The sequence below is a fragment of the Melospiza georgiana genome, chromosome 14 (genome assembly GCF_028018845.1).
Source record: "Melospiza georgiana isolate bMelGeo1 chromosome 14, bMelGeo1.pri, whole genome shotgun sequence".
Classification (NCBI taxonomy): Eukaryota; Metazoa; Chordata; class Aves; order Passeriformes; family Passerellidae; genus Melospiza; species Melospiza georgiana.
The window spans coordinates 7,875,058-7,894,898 of NC_080443.1; the positions used below are offsets into that span (position 1 = coordinate 7,875,058).

The window sequence follows — 19,841 nt, forward strand, 5'->3', positions numbered from 1 at the left end:
CTCCAGTCTCTCCCTGCCTTTGCAGGGAGAGACTTTTAAAACACCATAACAGATTAATACATTAGCTCACTGCTTTCCAAAATTTTTACTGTCAGGGTTTTTGCCTCCTGTCATCTACTCACACTGATTAAAAAGTATGACATATGAAACATGAGACAGTAGAAAAAGTAATGATGCTGTATTTCTGTTGCTTTTTGGCTGGTGACAGAATGAAAAGTAATGTTTTTGAATACATTTGTCAAAACATATTTGTCTCAAGGTACCCAAAAATTCCATTATTTGACCTGATAAGAGGTGGTACCAAAAAAGAACATCTAGCTTTAGATCAACTCTTGTGTATGCGCTTGATATTTCACATGTCACCTTTACAATGATTAAAAACAGAAGCAGATTTTTATCTTTAAGCAGTGTTTTCCCCCCAATTAATTTGAGAGGAGGGATATTTTGTAACAGGACCACTAAAGACCTCAGACAGCAATACATGTGAAACCAAATTACAGCTGACTTCTGTGTAGCAAAAAGCAAAATTAGGGAAAGACATAATATTTCCTGTGGTTGACATACAGTTAAAAATCTAGTGATGATCTAGTCTCCTATCCTGATTTGTACAAGCAAATAAGCAACACAAAGTATTTCTGCAGGTAACTGATTACAGCTACACATCAGCCCTTCACCTGTTAGTAAAAGCAGTTAAGGATTTCATGCACCAACCCTCAGACTGAACAGAGCCTCCCCACCTCCCATACCAAAAAAACCAAAACACCCAAAGAGCAAAAGTAGGAAAAAATCATTACCCTTTTTATTACAGCTCTAAGCAAACCTGCAACAATGACCAGGGTGAACATTATTCTGGCACAATCCTACATGCAAAGAAAGCCTTGGGTAAGTGACAGTTTAATGCTGGTGCTTTTTTTTCTGGTTTTTAAGTAAGAAGTTAGAGGTTTGGAACCTAGGAAGCTCAATTCATAGCCTTTTGTTGACTCCAACCCCACAAAACTTCTTCCACAAGCATTCCCAAGGCATGCCTGGAATGCTGTCACAAACAGCTTCACCCAGAAATGCAAACAGGACCTCCCCACTCCCAGGCCAGCCCGATAAGCAGAGCCCTGGGACAAACAGCAAAGGCTGCAAAACAGGAACAAGCAGGCAGCAAGTTCTTTTTCTGTGCTCCCCCTGCAACTGTGCAGCTCTTTGGACAGGTCTGTGCTGCTGTCACAGAACAGGCTGCAAAATGCAGCCCCAAGTTAGCACATGGCTCAGCACAAGGTAATTTGTTCACCTGTGCTCTCTGCACAGTTCCCAGCCAGGTCACGTTCACCACAGCCTCACTAACTCGAGACAGTTCAGATATCACTCAGCAGTCTGGGATCAAAGGATGGACTTAAGGTTTTATAACTGACCTCATGCTCCAATTTCAAAAAGTGTTCGTGACCAGAAACAAAGAAGGAGGACAATGATGGTCATATTGCAAAATTTGCCATAGAGGTGCTCACCCACTACACCCTGACTGTTCTCCAGCCAAGGCACAGCTTGGAGCCTGGGACACAGACCTCCAGCCCCTCCCAGTCCACCAGGCTGTCACCAGCAGGTCATTCCACCTCAATCTGCACCTGCCTAGCCACAAAATAAACCAAAGGACAGTATCTGTCTCCAGGCATTTTGCAGTGACTGTAATAACACAGCTTTATCAGACTTTGCCATTTCTCAAAAAACCTGTAGAACTTAAGCTGGGACTGCTGGAACTGAACTTTATCTCTATCCCAATTTAAGGTTGATAACTAATGCATGATTTATTGTTCTCAACACTAATGGAAGCACTTTATAAATTCTCCTGTCTCCTAACAGGCCAGCTCACTTATCAGCCTCTGGCACTTAAAAAGGGAGACCAGGAGAGCACTGAAAGCTTGGAAAGGTACATTGCCATCAAACACTGCCCTGTTCTTCTAAAGGGTTAGATGTACTTCCTCATCAAAGGATTTTACAGCTTTGGTGAAAAATATTTGAATTAGATATCAATGGACATTGTCATTTGAGATAAATTCTCTTACTGTAATCACATCTCCACATACATGCAGATCTGGAATGAATAAACATATTCCAGCCCTCGCAGTTTTCCTCTTCCATTCCCATGGTGGGGTAGAAGCCACAGTGAAAACTGGAAACTCCCATTACCTAGAACTAATTCCAGATGCCTGCAACTGTTAAAAAACAAGGCTGATCTATTTTCAAACACCATATCAGCTAAGTAGTGCTCTTGCCTGTTCCTCATCCACTGTCCTTAATTACTAAGAAATGCTTGGGAACTGATGTCTGGGAACTTGCAAACACAAGAACTACTTGATTGCAGGAGTGAATGATGGCAATGGAGCTGATGAAGTCACGGCTGCATCACAGAAATATAGCTGAAGACAACTAAGATCTCTAAGGATGTGTAAATCTGCACAGTAACATGAACATAAGTCAGCACAGGTCTCAGGAGTTGGTGCTGTGCTCAGAATTTGTCAACGAACAAGGAAATAGAAGCTTGTCTCAAAAAAACCAAAAGCTTCTAGTATGTTAGTCATACTTTTTAGTGGGGCCTCAATTCAGTCACTAATTTGGGTGACATTGCTGAGCTTTCAGCACTGGTAGAAGCTGAGTTTTCCTTTCCAGTAGCAATCTCCTGCTCACAGCCATTCCAGGACTGCCCAGCACCCTGCAGGAACCTCAGACACTGTTTTGAGCTCGCTCCCTGCCTTAAGAGCCCTGAATTTCAAAGGTCCCAGCAGTAACCTGTGCCAGCAATACAGAAAGGAAAACTTGAATTAAACGTCATGCAAGAGATTGCCAGGAGAGCCTAAAGCCCTGCTATGTCATAAAGTGAAATGAAGAACAGTAAAACTAAACCAACCTCAAGAGGGATTTCCAGCAGGCTCCCCTTCTTCCAGGGCACAATGCCTTTGAGAATAAAATCCACTACTTTAGAATTTTTTAATACTTCTCCCACAAATGTAATAACTTTATCCAGGGTATCAACCCTTTTCTCTATCTTTGCCAGCCTCTCCTTATGCTTGGAGGCATCTAGCTGGGCAGCTTTCATCAAATTCAACACTTCTGAGCACATGCTCTGCACATCAGGCTGGGCAGCGCTGTCCGGTTCCTTCGGGCCCTCCTGCACTGCAGCTGTGCCACCAGGAGCTGCCTGGGACACTGTGAGCTTGTTAATGCCATTTCCTACAGCAGCAATGCCTCTGTCCACTTGCTGCAGTTTGCCTGTCAGGTCTTCTTGGAAATGCAGCAGTCTGTCCATCTTTTCATTCAAGAGATAGAGTTTTTTGTCCACCATACTCAAACAGTTCACTTTTGGAGGCTGAAACTTGGTCAGGGCGTGTCCCTGCGCGAGGTCCAAGCTCCCCACAGACATTGTGTCCAGACAGCAGGAAGTCTGACAGATTAGGCTGCCTTTGCATTAATCATAAATTAGAAAATGAGGCTCTGAAAGTTCATTTTCTTCAGCTATTCCTACACCAGACAAGCTCACTTACTGGAGTCGCTAGAGCATATCGTGAGATAGCTACTGCACAAAAGATTTATTTCTGTGTTATCTATTTCTTACTGGGTGCTTTCAATGATGGAGGCAATTTGGCACCAGACTGTGTTTTCTTGTGCCTTCTTGACGTCACAAAACCATTTAAAATTCTTTCTCGAGTGGCTGTTGATAGGCAAGCATCTTAACAATGGCCAATGCCTGGGCAGGCCTCTGGAGGGAGGGGGATTGTTTTCATGACCAGTTTTAGTTCTGTGATAATGAAAAGGTGCTAGAACATTTCCCTTCATTAAACAGGAGAAAAAAATAAAAGTGAACTGGCTGGCCTTGTGCTGAAGCTTGGAAGAATTCAGCTCTGTAGCACGGATGCAGAACGCCCAGCATAGACACAGGGTGCTCTTTCAGCTGGCTGGCACTTGAACTTAAAAATAGAGTACAATGACAATGACCTGAAATACATATCTAGCACCAGCATGTCTTTGTCAACTGAAACTTCTAAAATTAAATCTTTCTCCCAGGTTATAAAAATGAACCAAAAAAAAGAAATTATAATGAAGGCACAGCAGAATTAGTCTAACTATTGGCAAATTATTAAATCATAAATCTTAAAGGATTTGTTATTGATTTGCTTTTCACTTCTGAATCACAGCATATTTACTATACAAATTACAGTCACTAGAGAACAGAAAAAGTCACTTGACACTGCACAGGCTCCACTGCCACAGCTCTGAATGCTTTAGAAACATTAATGAATGTACCCTTACAGCAGCACACAGAAGGGGAGTCAGCTCTCTGCCACAGAGGATGAACTGTGGCATCAAGAGAGAGCAGTTTGTCCCATGCCAGATGTGACCCTGTCACACAACTGTGTCTGGCTCTCCTGGGTCCCTCTGCACTGCTGAGTGCTGAGCAGGGAGGGAAACAATGGAACCACAACAAAGCCTTTGGGATCCCCAGCACCCCTCTGCCTCCAGTCCCTTCCTCATTTCTTGTAAAGTGTACATGGAAGGAAAAGGTCACTCTTAAAAGTGAATTTCCTGTATGACACAACATTCTAGACATTAAAACCCTTCCCACAGAGTAGTAGCAGCATTAAAGTTCCCCTCTCAAGACAATATTGGATCCTTGCCACTTCTGTAAGATGAGAATTTTTATTTACACTTTAAAAGAAGTGTTACATCTACCAAGGCCATCATGTAATTATAGCCAACCTGGTGTTTCTGTGAAATTTAGAGGCAAATAACCACCTTTACCAAACACAGCCAAAGCTGTGAGCCTTGGACTGTTCATAACCTCCACAGAAGAGTTTGAATACCAAGCAATGACTTGAGAAGAAAACCTGGCACTTTGTGCCATGTCACTTCTCCTGACCAAAAAGGTATTTTAAAGTCATTGGGGTCTTCCCAGTGGTCTGGGATAGAATGGTGTAAGTTTTGTGATATCCCATACAACACAGTAAAATATTCAGCTCTGTCTTGAAGGTTTAGGACATGGGCAATAAATGCCTTGCAACTCTACTACTGCAGTTAAAGAATCAAGAGCTTTTAGCCAAATGCCTCCAAAGAATTAATTCTTTCAAAGCCACAAACATGCTTGATGACAAAGATAAAAACAACCAACATAACTCACTAAATCAAGAGTACCTGCTGAATGTTGTCCTGTTAGGAACAAGAACAAAGGGAGTGAGAGTGTTGTATTTAAAGTCAGACAACTCAGAGGAGATACTTCAACAAGGAAGCTTAGCCACAGAAAGTCATCCCCAGCTGCACTCACAGAACTCAAGCTGCCACCAAGAGTGTGTTATTCCAGGCACAGCACAGGGCCAGGAAACAATGCAGGTACAACCAGGAACACAACTGGCTGTGCTTGGGGGCAAACAGGAGTCCTGCAAAACCTTGAGCTGCTCTCTTAGTTATTTAACAACTGAGAGCAAAAAGCATGATTGCTGCCCAGTTGTTATTATCTAGTGTTATTATTCCTGTAACTGCTGATTTCATCCTCCTCACTTACTGTGGTAAATGCTTTGTAAAGCAAAAAGTGAGGCTTCAAAAAAAAAAAAAAAATCCCATCCCTTTCTCCTCTGGATTCAGCCACATGCACTGTGTTTTCCAGCCACATGGAACAGATTTCACCACCCAACTGCTCACACAGTGCACTGAGAGATGTTTGAAAGAATGCTCTATGGAGAATTTTTGCTAAAAATATGCAGCAAACATTCCTTGCTAGTGTTGTCTGAGGAACAGGGAAGATACAGCCATAACTGCTTCCTACTCTGATACAGCTGTTTAACCTATTATACTGCTTACATCAAACTGGGCCTCCATAAGCAGCTGCAAAATTACAGATGGGATGAAGGACAGAGAAGGAAACCTCATTTGGACCAAAGTAAAAAGTTTTAAACATCTGTCACAAAGTTAAGGTCCACTATTCTTTATTCTTTTCATTTTCTCCTCTACTCTCTCTCCTTTTGCACTGCTGGCAAACACACAACCAGAAAAAAATGGCTCTGGCAAGTCTAAGAGTTTGTCTTGCCTTCAGGATGATAATATGCTCAAATACTGGCAAAACCCCTTGTATTCCTTTTGCTTTGAATTACAAAAGCAGGCAATTGTTGTTCAGAACATTGATTCAGTGCCCAGTGTTCAGATCTTGCTTGAGCAGCCTGCAGAGAGTATTTATTTCCATTGCTAGTCCCAAGCCTTTCAATAGTTACCAAAAATAAGGGAAAAATCCTAAAATGCCTGACACCACAAAAAACATTGTTACAAGTGCCACAGCCTATCAAAGTCACTTTTGCTTTGTGAAGAGCTGTTGCTCACAAGGACATTTTGCACTTAGATACCACAACACAGGGTGCTTCATCTTCAGCCCCCAAATTTACAGAGTGCTGTGTGAACAGCAAATGCCAGAGAGCACAGTTATGTTCAGTCACTGCCCAAACTGGTGACCCACAAAGTCCATCATTGTCTGGGTGTAACCTGAACAAAGTTTCTGATGACAATAGGTCTCCTGTGGGTTCCTGCTCATTTCTTCCAGGTAACAAAAAATGAGCACTGGGATCTGGAGTGTGCAGGCAACTGCCTTGATTCCATTGTCTGCTGGACTGAAATGAACTTTTCTGATTCCTTTAAAACACCTCCAAGGTATCAGGTATCTCAGGAAGGCAGAGAAAAGAACACACATGCTGGAGAAACACAACTACAAGTGACCTTGAAGCAATGGTGCCACAGAGATTTCTATTCTCAAGGGGGAGAAGAGTTTATTCCTCTTTGGCTCACACCTCTCACACACATTCCCAGCTGGGAGAGAGATGTCACGAAACAAGAGAAAAATTCAGATTCAACACAGAAAACCTATCATATGGCAGTTTAGTTACAATTCCTCCTTGCTAGGTCTGACCCAAAGGAATAAAAAATCCTCAAAGATGAAGTGAATAGAAAACAAAATCTTAAAAAAAAAATCTACACCATGTACTGAAGTGACAGCAGAGACTGATACCCCAAATGAGAAATGTCACAGAGGTTAAAACCAGCTGCTCAAACAGATCATCTCATTAGATTGTTGCATTGCTTCCAACAACATTGTAAAACTGGAGATGGCTGATAATACATAAGAAAGTGAAAAAATAACTTTTTATATGGCCTATAAAAGGCCAAAGGTTAATACAGAACTTAAAGGCTTTGGGAAAAGTTTGCAGTGCAATAGAGTTCCAAGGAGATGGAAAATGCAATGTGGCAAAAAATCAGGAGATTACAAAAGGGAAAACCAAAGCAAATAAGCTCAAAGCAGTCTGGCTACATCTGATAAACACTGCTCAGGCAAGAAAAAAAGTAAATTTTTTTACAAATGTCTTTTACATATTTAGAAACCAGATGTCAGCTTTTTCAAGTTGTAATGAGAATCTACTTAATCTACATCTAATTGCTGCAGCTCATTAACATACATTTCCCACTTTTCTCTTCAGCAAATGAAAGGGTAACTGAACCTTTTTAGGGTAAATTTTTGAAATACTAAACCTAGTTTCTCATGAACAGCACAAAAGGTAAATTTATTATATCCACAGGGTAATGCTGCAGCAACAGAGCAAATCTAGTAACAGCAAACACAAAGGAGGCAGTGGCTCTAATTCAGAGGAATAACTTCCAAAGGCAAGATATGCCCATCAACCTGGATAAATCCACCCAGCCCATGGCTGGCTTTCCTGCTGGGACCAGGGCAAAGTCCAGATCCTCACCCTGGGAACTGGACCACAGCTGCTTTAGAAGGCCAAGAACTCCACATTTAATACATCACTCATGCCCTGTTGGTTAAATCCACCTGCCCACTAAAAAGATCTGTGGAACACTGTTGGTATCCCCAGGTGACCCTGGCAAGAACAAGTCAATATTGCCTCAGTCACAACATGGCTCTGGTGCCAGGTACTCCCAACAATCACCACAGAAATTTGGGGTTTCTAGTATTGAATGAGAGAAAACTGCTAGCACAGTTAATTAGGAAATACCATTGCAAGTCCTGCCTTCCTTCCCCACTTCCATTTCATTATTTTCCAGACAACTGAATCTAAGGATGTCTGCAGGCAGCAGCAGAGCCAGGGATAGCTTACTGAACCTGATACCATGTGCACTATTGTAATGCATCTCAGCCAGGCAGCTGACAGCAGAGCTGAACAGATCAATTATGACATTTCATTTACATCAAAGTGATGAGATTTCTAGATAACACTGTTTACCATGTGCCCACAGTCCTTCCACCAGGTTACTCAGCCTCTCAGGATGCCAACAGGGCACCTGCTGTCTATGCACATTCACTCACTTGACCCCAGAGCTCATTCCTCACCACCAAGTCTGTTACTCACAGAAACTACATTAGAAAGCTCATTACATGAAATTTTCATCCTTTCAATTTACTTTATTTTTAAGCAACTATGGAGCAGAAGAGTGGTAACTGAGAATGTTTCCTCAGTGTGATGGTAAGGATTCACCCTCCCACTCCTCCACACCCTCCAAAGACCTCTCCCCTGGAAACTGAACAAAGTTTTCATGTTGTTCCTGCTTCCCCTGAATTTCAGTGGTTTTATATCTAATGCAGTCAGTTCCTCATAAAGCCTGCAGACTTTAAGGGTCAGCCACAAAAGCTTCCCTCAGAGTCCTTACTTACTGGATGCTCTCTCAGTACCACTGGGAGGTCCACCTGACACCTGCCAAAGCAAAAACTGTCAATGCAGTTTGCTCAGGTACAAGAAATTCTGTGTCACTGGGATCTGCCACAACAGGAGAGTGACCCTGGCTGTGCAGTAATGCCAACAGGAATAAAACCAGTAAAGGCAAACTCTCCTCAATGGAGTGATGAGATAGGGCTCTCAGGATACACACACAGGGAACAGACCTGTTGCATAAGAAAGGGTTATTTCTAGACAGTCAACTTTTTGAAAAACAAACTTACATAATACAGAGTTGCTGCTCCAAAACACATTAAAACCAGCACAATTGTTCTTGCTGACTTGAAATTTGACTGGCTTCAAATCAAATCCCTCAGAAAAGCCTCTACTTTGCCAGCAACATGCTTTTGTTTGAGAAGATGAAATCCCCTAACTGCACTTTCTGCACTTCTGCTCTCTTCTTACTTCAGAAGATCTTTTTTAGATTCAAGTCTGAAAAGATACAACAAAAATGCACTCTCAGAGCTGTACTTGTTAATTTGTTACCATCATTTCCAACTCCACCTTTCACCCCACCATGACTGACAATTGTCAGAACACATGATACTATTTTCTTTGCTTCTCCACTTACATTCACAAGGTTGAAATGCAAGAACTCTCCTCCAGCCCCCTTCCTGGATACTGACTGAGGTATGACCACCTCAGCACAATTTTACATTGCAGTGGTTTAGGTCTGTGACAGGTAAAACACACAAGCACCTCAAATCATGCTGGACTGCACTGGAATTAAGAGACAGAAGTGTTCACAGGCAGCCTTGCAAGAAGCAGCCTCCAAAACCATCCAACTGGACTCCAGCATCCCTTGGTACTGCCACACACCCTTGGAACTCCTCCCAGTGGAGTTTACAGTTCCTGCCATCATGTCAGGTCTGTGCAAGCTGGGGTCTCAGTCCCTGATTTTTTCTCTCACCCACCATCCCATCTGACAGCTCCCAGCTGTGGCACAACAAACACTAAGCACTGCATTCACTGCTGCTTGCTAATAATGCTCTTTGCAGGAATTTAACAGTAGGAGATTTTTTAAGTAAAAACTCTTTGATATTGCTATTCCTCACTAAAACCCAAAACACCATGTTAACAAAATTTTAGATCAAGTAAATACTTATCTGGCCTATAATGAAGTCTGTTATGTGCTATATATTCACCTGCTGATTTAGATCTCTGGTATTTTGCTTTGACATCATTCACAAATACAGGAATAACCATCACTTCAGGCTTAATAACCATCAGTCTCAACACAAACTGCTTTGAAAAAGATTGAGAATTAAAGAGTTTGTGTACAAAAAGTGGTGGTTTTGCAAACTCCTCTCAGTAATCACAGCTCCATAGAAGCCCCTTGCTGTCCTTGAGGTGAATGTTTCAATGTTTGGCAAAAAGCACAGAAATTGCTGCATCCATCTCAGCTGTGAAAAACATCTCCAGCTAATATAATGGTTTTTATCAGGTTGGAAGAAGTATACAGGAAACAAACAAAAGAATGTAACCTACAGAAAAGCTTCCCTAAAGGAACATTATACCACATGCCAGTGGAATTGCAGAAGGCAATTAACAACAAGGAATGAGAAGACAATTTTTAAAGTTTATCTCTCTGAAGCAGATAGCTTAAGAACAGTTGGGTGTGAATGAGAAGCCTGGAATGAGGGCTTCAGTGGTATGATTGAGCACAGAGATCCATCTTCCCATCTGGGGTTAGTATCTCAGCACAAGTATCTAGTAAGAGCAGAAATCCAGAGCACATTTGGTACAGCCATTTCCACTCCCAAAACAGCAAATACCCTCCAGTGCTTCCCTGCAGGGCTTCTATCAGGACTCAGGAAGTTTTGCTTCTGAACCTCCTTGCTACCTTAAATCAGCAGTCAACAGACACCAGAACATTCATTTTCCTCAACCACACAGACATTTCTCTGCACTCACAGGAGGCTCCTGAATTAAAACAAATAAATCATTGATTTTGGAATTCTGCTGTTAGATCAGTGACAAATTAATCTCCAGCTGCATTGCAGAGACAGCTGTAGTGTAAACAGACACACTGATTATCAGTGCTGGACTACAAAAACAGCCCCAAGGCCTGGCACCACAAAGGCAAAATCACTCAGAGGAAAGCAAGCAATAACAGTGCTGATAAAAGATCCAGGATATAAATGGTCTGGATTTCATATTAGCTGATACCAGGAGTATTTGCCACCAATGGGCAGTAGGGCAGTGCCAGCTAGAAATCCAGTAACAGTGCATCAAGACCTTTTCAGTGCAAGAAATTAGGAGAGGAGTTAAAACATGAGGCTGGATGCTGAAAAATACTGCTGTCGTGTTCTGCAGAGGTAAGCAAATTACAGTTGGCAAGAGTCCCTACATAATATCCCTGAAGATGCTGAAATACAGGGGTCTCATGCTCTTGTTCCACCACAAAAGGAGAAACAGAAAAATTTTGATAAAATTTGTGTAAACTGAATCAATCCAGTGAAAAGTGGATTCTGCACTGACCATAAAACAGATAAAAGTGCCCCAAAACAAGCTCAGTGTCCCACAGCAATGACTGGCAGCTTCCTACTTGCCTTGCCAAGACAGGCCATCCCTCCTGGCCAAGGTGACAACTGCCTCACACAGTGGGGTGACCCACAGACATTTGGTAGCTTGTGACAATGTGTTCTGGCCCTAAACCTGATAATTCTGCATAAAGAACAAGAAACAAGAAGGTCAGTCAGTCATCAAATCTGTAGCAATTTTCTATTTTCTTTTTATAGCAAGACAGGTCAAGGGAGATGCAAACCAAGCTGTGCTGATTCCTAAAGGGGTACTGAGAATTAACCAGAACCCTGAAGCTTCCCCCACTTCCTGGGGACTTCAGCTGAAACTGGGAACAGGAACCCATCAAGAAAACATCCAGAACAGAGTTATTGATAGAAAAAGGCATTTCTTTCCAACTCTGCCCAGCCCCAGACCATATCAGTGACCATGCAATGGCAGTGCTGGAAGGAATCAGGTCTCTGAAGGGAAGCATTCAGCACCTGAAATCAGAAATATGCCTAAGGTAGGTGAGCAGAAAGCACATGGGCTGCTCAAGCCTGAACAACAAAACAAGGACAGCAATGAGAGAGTGAAAGGTGAGCACAAATATAGAAGACAACAGCAGGACGACCTGTTAGCTCCTGCTATCTCAATTCAGCCATGGAGAAGGTGAAAACAAACCTGGTTTGTAATGTCACAGACTATATATAGTTTACTACTTTAGTTTCTGGGATATGAACTGTCTGAAAGGATACTCAATAGAATATATTTAGACTGCAGACCACTATGGTGCAAAATTGAAATTGGAGCACATGATATCTTCCTCTTGAGCACCCACAAAGCCTGGGGAGACAGTGTTAACAACTGAGATGCTCAGAAATTTGTCAATCGTGTATTTTTCTGAAAATCCCAATCCTTCAGAATGGTTTACCAATTCCATTCATTTCTTTCAGTCTGTCTGCCTCTGTGAGCTCTCCACAGCAGTGTGCACACAGCCTGCCAAGAATCAGGAGGGCTGTTTGGGCCCTGCAGTACATGGACTGTCCAGAGCCTGCATCCCAGAGCTGCCCTGCTGGGGAGAGAGGAGAGTGACTCCCAGGTGAGCAGGAGCCTGAACTGCAGGTGCCAAGGCCTGATCTCCATCTGCAGCTCTGCAGTCCCAGCACCAACTCACAAAACAGGAGACAACTGCTTAAAGAAATTAAAGGTAATTGTTGTGCAGTGCAAGAACAGGAAGCTCAGGATGTGAACCAACAGCATCTGAAGAGTTCCAAGTAACTCTACACAGGACTCAGAAAAATATCTCTGAGCAGCAAAAGCAGCAAGATGTTAGCCCTCCAGAAAAACCCCACAGAGTGAGACACCTACCCCCAATCACAAACATGAATGAGGAGAGGAGCATCAAGATTAACTTATGGGAATTACTAGGTGACTTCAAATATCTCATTAAGTGGCAGTGTCCTAAAAGAGGATAAAAAATAAATCAGGTCCAGTAAATCAGAAGAAAGACAGCAGCAGCACTAAGGTTAAAAGGATTGATCTAGGTGAACATCAAAGCTGTTCAGCTCCAGAAAGCAAAAGCCTGAAGGAAGTACAGGTGCCTTGATCTTCAGGCACACATTAGAACACTCCTGTCACTGCCTCTCCTATGAGTCCAATTAATTTCAGAGAAAAAATGCCTCATCTTATTGCTTGAGCACCAGCTCCCCCCTCCACTGAACCTCTGAGCAATAACAGATTTCCAACCAATCTGTAAGAACATGCAGGGCACTGTTGCAGAGCTGCCTGGGGTTAGAGTCCTTCCACAAGAGCCCAGCCAGCCGAGCCAGCCCCTGGTTTGAGAGCAGCAGGCACAGCACAGTACCCCAGGTACTGCACAGGAGGCTTCATCCCACAAATACACAAACAAGATTCCCCCTGCAACCACTGACCTCAGAACTTACACACACCCACCAGATCCTGCTGGGACAGGCTCAAACCTGACCTGCAGGCTGACACTGGGAAAAGAGAGCTCTCCCTAGAGTTAACATTAAACTTACACACTAGAGCAGTTCTCACCAGCTTTACTAAGAATTGCACATGTGGTCCAAGACTATTCATCCTTATGTGTTCTCTGCCAGTCCCAGCCTCCAAAAGCATCCTTCCCTTTGCAATGCTCCATGAATTTGAGTACTAGCTTTGTGAACAAAACAAAGGATGATTTTCCAAGAGATAAACATAATGAGTTTGGTAAACTGGCCAGAGTGATGTAATCCAATGCGAGACATCCAAAACAAAGTTGGTTTTGACTGTTAGTGCACTGAGGACAAGGAAAACCAATAAATCAAAATAAAGCTAAGATAACATTTACCTGTGGACCTCAATGTGTTTCCAGAAGAGAAGCACCATTATCACTAATTTCACAGAAAAGGAAATTGAAGTAATGAATATGAAAGAATTATTCAGTCACCCAACAGATCAATTACAGAGAAACAAGATATTCTGAATCTCATTATAGTCTTCATTGCAAAACACTAACTCTGATCTGCACAGAGCCAAGCCACAGAATGCCATGGAGACAGATAACTGCAGTACTGACTTATTTGCCCCAAGACATGACTAGTCAGAAAAAACCTAGCTCTTTTGTTTTTATGGTTCTAGGGCCACCTTCTGTAGTCCTGAAAATATCTTTCATTTGCACTCCTTCAGAAAAAAAGCAAGAGAAAATCTCACATATTTCAGGCTGTTTATTACCTTTAACAAAAAGCTGAAAATGAACAATTTAAACACATCATTACCTCTTCAACAAGAACAACAGATGAGCAGCATATTCAAATGAACAGACCAAAACATTTTTCTGCTACGTTGCCATAAATAGACAACAAAACATGCAGTCACTAGGATATGAAATGTGTCTGGTCAACTGAGCCTGTTTCTTATGTAATATATGATTTAAAAAAAATCATCATACTCTTGCCTATTAAATCCATTACATGTTGTTACATTAGAGGAATTTAAAGCTTTGGAACAATATACTAATTATTGAAATTAGTAAAAATTTTGTCCGTTCTTCAACTGAGCCAGAATTCAGTTTATTGCTGTTGATTTAGTTCATTTACTCCATTGGCTCTTTAAAAAACAAAGATGATTATGAATGCAGGCTGTTAAAGAAAAGCCATTACAGCTATTGTTGAACAAAATACATGAGGAAATCCTTTCTTCAAAATTTTGAAAGAGAACAGTTTCAAAACACCCACAATAATCTGATCCATTCCAATTAAAATGCAACTCCTACAATTATTATTTTTTTAATTTCTTGAACATTATTATATGCCCATGGGATTCTTTTTAAAATTGCTTAAGTACATTTTCTGCTACTACTCTTTTCAGCAGCTCAAAAAGTATGTAAATGCAAACGTGCTGCTGAAAACAAATACTTTTCCTAGACTTTCTGCCACGGTAGCAACTGAAACTGAAGCTCACAGGCAGCTTGAAGCACAGTGGGTTTTAATGGGTAGCTTACAAAGGTAGAAAAGCAGATTCCCATCCTCCCTTCACCAGTGGTGTCTCCACAGCTCTGTGCTCACAGGGTCTGTGCTCTGTCCATCAGGGCTCCAGCTCTGGGGAGAGCTCTCTTCTGCTTTGCTCCTCAGACCTGTGCACTGTGGGGTTCTGATCTCACAGCTTTCCAGGATGACCCCAGAGCACCCTCTGAGGCACTGAGTGCCACCACTCAAGGTGATTGCACTGCTTCTACCACAGGTCAGATGGGCTCATGCAGAACTTGGCTGCTCATGAAATCACCTCAGGGTCATCCTGCCCAACAGAGTCACTGTATAAAACTCACAGACCTATGGCAAGCAAAGCAAAAAGCACTAACAACCAACCTCCATATAATCTCAATGTCAGTGTGCCATCCTATACAACAAATATTCCAGTCAGAACAAAAGTTTGAATGTGCCAAGGCTCCCATGAAAAGTAAATTTATTTACAAAGGCAAAGCTCGCAGTCATCATTTCAGAAACACCTCCTTGAGGCTGGCAGGTGTTTTGCAAGCCAACAGGCTGCACAAGCTGGCCAAGAATGTCAAACACACACAGCATGTTACAAAAGGCACAGAAACCAATTCTGCACCATCCAGAAAGTTTTCAGTTTCAAACACACACAGCATGTTACAAAAGGCACAGAAACAAATTCTGTGCCATCCAGAAAGTTTTCAGTTTCAAACCAGGCTCACAATAAAGCACTAAGGAGTCCCTTACCGTAAATCTCTTTATGTAATCTGAAACACAAAATCCTCCCACGCTCAAACGCAGGGATCTGTGCAGGGCAGATTCTTGATACAAAGTCCCCATTCTGTTTGTCTTGTCTGGTGGTCACCCTGGTAGCCTGCAGCCTTTCACTGAATAAAGCTGCACAGCCTCCCTGGATCTTGCTAGAATTCTGCTTGTGTGATAAACCAGGCATTTCATCTTATCTGACACTACACCAGGCATTTCAGTCATTTCACTGCCTTATCACAGTACTAAGTTCTATCCATATCCCAGCAGTTCACTTCCTGAATCACTGATAACAGATACTCCAGGGCACAGAAACAATACAAGATGACAGCCAGACCTCTGGAGCCACTGAGCAGTCCCTTCTCTGCATTTCTTTGTTCCTTCACTTATTTTAATCCAATTTTACATTGCTCTAGCTGTAACTTAAGGACAGCATGTTGGCTTCAGCCAAGCAGTGACAAGACTGTAATTTATCTAAGTGCTATTCTATTTTTCAGTGACACTGATAACTGCTGCAGGATATTGCCTTCAACACAACACAAATCTAACACATGTGGGAATTTCTTGCATGCTCAATTTCTTAAGCACAGGAATAGAGGGAACAATGAATGGACTCAAAATGACCATTCAGAAGGGCTCATCCTCCATCAGAATTCACACATCTATTATGTCTTAAGCACTGTTTCTACATCTGATGCTATGCACACAGAGCCATTCCCTTCAGTCTCTAAACACCTCACTTACTTGCACAAGTGTACATTGCCATGAAGTCCATGTAGGCATATCTGTGAACCCCCTAGATCTAAGATCTTTTATTTCTACCTACACAGTTTAATATGCAGCCACAATGCACCCAAATGATGTTCCTCATGCATTTGATTCTCAGCCAATAAATTCCTTTTTATTTTGCCCTGTGTAAGATATGCTTTTTTTAAAATAGAGTTCTTACCTGTAAGTTTGTGACCATGGAGGACAAACACACAAACAGAACAGATACTAAGATGCTGGATGACTTAAGAAGGAATTAGTTCTAGAGAAGTAGAAGGAAATCTGCTTTCAGTTTTAATCTTTGTTTTCATCTTTCACTCAGCCAACAAGCTGTAATAGAATTATCTCTGATTACAAGCTGCAAGTGATCCAGCATAAAGATGAATCCATCAGGCATGGGCACAAAAATGACAGCCTCCACTATGGCCCTGCCTTTGAGCAGGTGGACAAGAACCTCAGGCAGCAGGAGCAGGGCTGGTATGGGCCACATCTTCAACCCCAACAGGAGTGTGTCCCACCACAGCAGGGGTGCACCCTGCCCTGAAACAGGCCAGTGATGGAGGTAAGATACTGTACCTTTAGCATTATGATCTAAGAGATGTCAGGTCCAGACGTGGGGGTACAGAGCTGGCTGCCCCTCTCACAGCAACAACAAGTGGTGTGTTTCCAGCTGGGTTTGTACAGCAAAGTAACAAATATGCTGTTAAAAAACAAAATGGAACCAATGTAAGTACAGACAAAACCAGAATCAGAGTAAGGAACTCTTGCAGGGCAAAGGCCAAGGAGGAGATGGTCATGCCTGGCAGGGAATGTTTTTTCAGGCTATTTAACAAACAAGTATGGAACAGGGGTTGCCTGGGGTGACTTGAGCACAGCTCTAGAGATTTTAGTAATGTAACTACTGCTAAAGGGACATAGGAACCTGAGGCTGCCTCATGCTGGACTTAAACCTCCAGAGATAAGACCAGTCTCCTCTGCCAGACCCCTGTGCAATCCCTAACTCAATCTCTGTGCCTTGGCTTTTCCACCTGTAAAACAGAGTTAAACCTTTCCTAGCCCATAGAATATTTTCACAGCTTTAAGACCTATTGTTACCATTCTGCCTTTTTAAGGGCAGGAGTAAACTATAAATTCTAGGTCCAAACTGCTCCAGGATTTTTAAGACACATGAGCTTGGTGCATGCAGTGGCACAGGAATACTGGTGAAAGCCCTGCCCCTGCTGAGCCATCCCACAAGGACAGGGCAGGGATGCTGCTGGCCTTGTGGCAGCACCTCCAGCAGCATTCCTGGCACTGGGAACAGCAGCCAGCCACTCTCAGAGGAACAGGAGACCATCCCCATGGACACCAAACTCTTGAACATGGCCTTCAGCTTTTTTACTACCATGTAACTGATTGTGGGAATTAAAGACCCCCATTCCAGTACCTAAGAAAAGAACAAATATTGGAACTGCTCAAGAGGTGCAGGGCTTAACAATGACCTTAGACTCAAGGGAGGGAAAGAAGTATTTTTATATATTTGTGACTTCTCCCAATAGCACAAATAACCATGCAGTTACTCTAGATTTAGTAAAGAGACACTATTACTTCATGTGGCAGCAGAGGCATGTACAGCATGCAAGCATCATGCCACAGGGGAAAGCTTGCATGACAAAGAGAATCCTTTAGAAACTTTGGCAAGAACTCTGGAATGAGCAATGCTCAGCCTGCAACCTTCCATTAGCAGATCTAAATACAGAACCATAGTGTAAAACAACACCTTCCTGCAGTATTTGCATTCATTAATATTAAGAATATAATTATTATTATGAGTTTCACTGACTGCATTTTTTACCATTTAGGTTCTGAAAAATAATTAATTTGGAGCTTCTCTTTCCCTCAGTTTAATCTCCAATCTCACAATGTCAGTTCTGGACTGTGTGATTCTGTGAGTATTAAAAGGCATCGATTTAGTAGCAACTATGTAACTTGCAATCCCCAACAAGGAAATACTCCACTTTTCACAAAGTTAAATGTATATTTCTGTGACAATGGACACAGGACTATGTTATCTTTAGTACCTGGGTAAAGTCTAATGGATTTGACATATCAGGAAATACAGATCTTGGAGCCTTGCCCTTGAGCTAGAGGCAAGGAAAGCGATCACTTTGAGTCTAGGCTTTGAAGGTGTCACAAGACACCAATTACTTATAGAATAAATGCAGAACTTGACCAAAACTCATGCACATAACATCCAACAAATGAAATCAAGATCAAGGTTAGTACTTCAGCTTTTAGAGGAACTCTTCAAATCTGTTATACTTACACCCCAAAACTCCTCTCTCAAACTAGAGAGGATGCAGCACATCAGTGCATTTGGAGCACAGACCAAGACAAGAGGTAGAGAGGTTTATTTTACCTGGCTTCTCCAGCCAGCTGCTGACAGATTTGCCAATTCCTGCCCTAACTACAGAGTAAAATGAAGGGACTCAGCATTTTTGAGGTGACCTCTCTCATCTCCCCAGCATCAGCCTCTGTGAATTAAGAGGAGGTGCACTGGTCCACAAGCACCCCATTTTCAGGGAATTTATAATCTGAACAACATTATTTAGATCAAATGGTTAATACAAAGTATTAATACAAGTACCTTCTGTCCTGAAAATGAGGGGAAGCTTTAGTCACTTGGCACATTTCTTCTACACACACTTAAGAGTTATGAAATTTAAGTATTTACAAACTTTGTTGTGATTAATAATCAGAGGCAGGGAGCTTCTAACACTGATGTCACCCAGTCTAAGTCACCATAACTGTGCCCTAACCATCAGCCTGAAGGTTCCCAGTTCTCTTCCACAGGCACTTCCAGAGTGCCCTGCTGACTTACCCTTCCATTACGCTTCCATCCACACCTCGGGCTGGAGCTGAAAGCCAGCACAGGAGGGTCCCCAGGGAAATGCACACAGGATCAGCAGGGAACTGACACCAGAAATGTTCAGGTGCCCTTCTGTATCTGATCAGGACAAGTATTCAGGAGCCTCTGAAGACTTTGAGTGATGAGGCATTTTCTAAGAGCAGTCAATGCCTGCTTGTCTCTGTGCCAGTATCAGCTCATTGCTAGAGCTGCTCCTCTCACAATGGATTAGTATTAAAGGACAGGTCTGCAACCCTCCCCACCTCATTAATATTCATTTTAGATTTTAAATTCCAGTTACACAAGGACTCATGCCCAGGGCTTGATGCCTCATAAATTATATTCCATTTTTAAACCTGCAGCATTCCCTGTCATTGTTTCAGAAGGAAAACACTAGCAGAGACAGCTTTAGGCAAGCTGGTTTTGTTGAAAAGAATACTATCTAAAGCCCTGCTTTAACTTCATTAGCCCACAAAGATTTGCACTACAACGAATCCTGCCTGCAAAGCACAAATACAGCTGCCAGCAAATTTTAATTCTGTCAATATTCTGCTTTTGTTCCAGCTGCCACAGCAAGTGCATATAATGTCTGCAGCTGAATAAACTCACAAAATGCAACTTACCAAGGGAAGACTTGAAAATAGCTACAACCACCATAAAAAAAAACAAATTAAGAGA

At 42.3% G+C, this 19,841-nt stretch overlaps 1 protein-coding gene across 1 annotated transcript in view; it reads right to left on the reverse strand.

Moving 5' to 3' along the window:
- Window positions 1-16,935, reverse strand: part of MYLK3 (myosin light chain kinase 3) — a 33,738-nt gene extending 16,803 nt beyond the window's left edge. The window contains exon 1 of the mRNA XM_058034368.1: window positions 16,853-16,935. Within this exon, the coding sequence (XP_057890351.1) occupies window positions 16,853-16,861 (9 nt within the window). The 5' untranslated portion in view covers window positions 16,862-16,935. The remainder of the gene's footprint in view (window positions 1-16,852) is intronic.
- Between the last annotated feature and the right edge of the window lie 2,906 nt (window positions 16,936-19,841).